Genomic DNA, 2,223 nt, shown 5'->3' with positions numbered 1-2,223 from the left:
CCATATAGCCGACCCCAAATTTTTGGGATAAAGGCTTAGTTGAGTTGAGTTGAGTCGTAAAAGAAGTAAAAATTGTTTAAATCAAATCAAATCCGCTTAATATGAAAATCAAACGTACATAATTTTAAAATTTAATTTGTTAGTTTAATTTAGTAAAATAGAGTGAACACACTCAAATTGATCCACGTTCAGCCTCACTCTAATATCAGTGGACCCACATAATGCAATCCATATGATGCAATTATAGGATAATCGACATTAGCATTGATGGATTGATTTGTCACCTGTAATAGAGTATAACTGTGGTTCTATATGAACAATTTATATAAAATAGCAAATCAATATAAAATGAATATATGAATCATCACAGTTATAAAAATTAATTAAAAAATTTATTAGATAATTATTTTTTATAGAATCCACTTTTATGTAAATTATCTTATATGGAAGCCCGGTTGGACGATATAATTTCTGGAAAGTTGACATTCCCAAGCCAATGATTTAACAGAGGGAGTGACATTCATATCGATCTCTCCACAAAAACAAAGAGTACCGTACATGACCTAAATATTTTTTTCTTTTCTTCTTTTACTTTCGGCACCATTTGGCTTATCCATATATTGCCTTTCTCCAGATTCTATATCCACAACTGGTGTTAAATTTTTCAATACCAAACCACACAAGTCCCTACCGTTACAAGGTTAAATTTTCAGCATCAAGCTGATCTAAGAAAGAACATTAAATAAATAAATAAAATGGGGCATCAATCCAATATCTTAAGGAACCTTCACCCTTTTCCATCTTTATTTCTTGCCTTTGCGTTGAATAGTGCAAGGAAATATTCAATGCGCCAACCTCATCACTTTGCGTCTTTGCCCCTCTCTCTCTGTTTCTATGAGTGTGTATATGTATATATAAGCTATGTCAAGCTAGCTAGCACAACTAACAATCTCAAGCTTAATCATCGATCACCTACAACCAGCACTTCCCCTGCTTCTATTCTCAATGTGCTCTCTCGCATTTCTGTCAAGGCTTCTTAAATTTTGATCTCAAAGCCTTCAAATTAACAATCATTATTATCCACCCACATTTTATTATAATCTTATTGTTGTATACATTATTACACTTTTTTTTTTTTGAAAGGAATTAGATATGGATCGAGTAGCCAAGTTGGCGTCCCAGAAGGCAGTAGTGATCTTCAGCAAAAGTTCCTGCTGCATGTGCCATGCAATCAAGAGGTTGTTCTATGAACAAGGGGTGAGCCCTGCAATTTATGAGCTTGATGAGGATTCAAGAGGGAGGGAAATGGAATGGGCTCTTATGAGGTTAGGATGCAACCCCTCAGTCCCTGCAGTGTTCATTGGGGGCAAATTTGTAGGCTCTGCTAACACTATCATGACTCTTCACCTTAATGGTTCCCTGAAGAAATTGCTCAGGGAAGCTGGAGCTATTTGGCTTTAGTACCAATCAATCAACCCGTTCCATTGCTTACTGTTATTATACGTATAACTGAGTTTAATAAGGCTAACTCAGCTCTGTTTTCCTTTGTTCTTTTTTTCACATCTGGCGGCTGTATGGAGACTATAATTGTATGCAAAATAGTCTTTAGAGTCTGTATCGATCCCAATGCGAGTGTATTTACATATGAATATATATACAAGTTTTGACTAAACACTTCTGTAATGTTTTAATCCTTGGAAATTTGTAAACAAGGAAGACTGTTGAAGTTTAAAATACAGACTATTTTTTAATATTACAAGTTTAACTATTAATAAACTTCTAAATTCAATATAATTGATATTGTTTTATCCGCAATTTTGTTCTTTTTATATTGATTATATGAACAAAAAAAAAACGGTTTAATTAAAGCTTTCAATATTTTTATTATAACTCAACTCAACTAAGCTTTTATTTCAAAAATTTAGGGTCGGCTATATGGATTCACTTTCTCTACTCTAAACGATTTTGGGTTAAATCCTCAGAAATTTGTAATGTTTCTAGGTCATGTTGCACTACTTTCCTCCAAGTCAATTTAGGTCTATCCCTTTTTTTCTTCCTATCCTCTAACCTTGTGCTCTACTTGTCTAACTGGAGCCTCCGTATGTCTACGCTTTACATGACCAAACCAACTCAATCTCCCTTCTCTCAACTTATCCTCAATTGGTATCACTCCTACCTTTTCTCTAATACTCTCATTACGAACTTTATCTAGTCTAGTATGGC

General features: G+C 34.0%; 1 protein-coding gene across 1 annotated transcript; it reads left to right on the top strand.

Moving 5' to 3' along the window:
• Positions 1 to 838: 838 nt before the first annotated feature.
• Positions 839 to 1,717, top strand: LOC110631461 (monothiol glutaredoxin-S10-like). Its single transcript, XM_021779297.2, has one exon. The coding sequence runs from the start codon at positions 1,153 to 1,155 to the stop codon at positions 1,459 to 1,461; it is 309 nt and encodes a 102-aa protein (XP_021634989.1). The 5' UTR covers positions 839 to 1,152; the 3' UTR covers positions 1,462 to 1,717.
• The last annotated feature ends 506 nt before the right edge of the window (positions 1,718 to 2,223 follow it).

The sequence above is a fragment of the Hevea brasiliensis genome, chromosome 15 (assembly GCF_030052815.1).
Source record: "Hevea brasiliensis isolate MT/VB/25A 57/8 chromosome 15, ASM3005281v1, whole genome shotgun sequence".
Taxonomy (NCBI): Eukaryota; Viridiplantae; Streptophyta; class Magnoliopsida; order Malpighiales; family Euphorbiaceae; genus Hevea; species Hevea brasiliensis.
The sequence above is the reverse complement of the archived record's forward strand: the minus strand, read 5'-3'. Positions and strand labels throughout refer to the sequence as shown.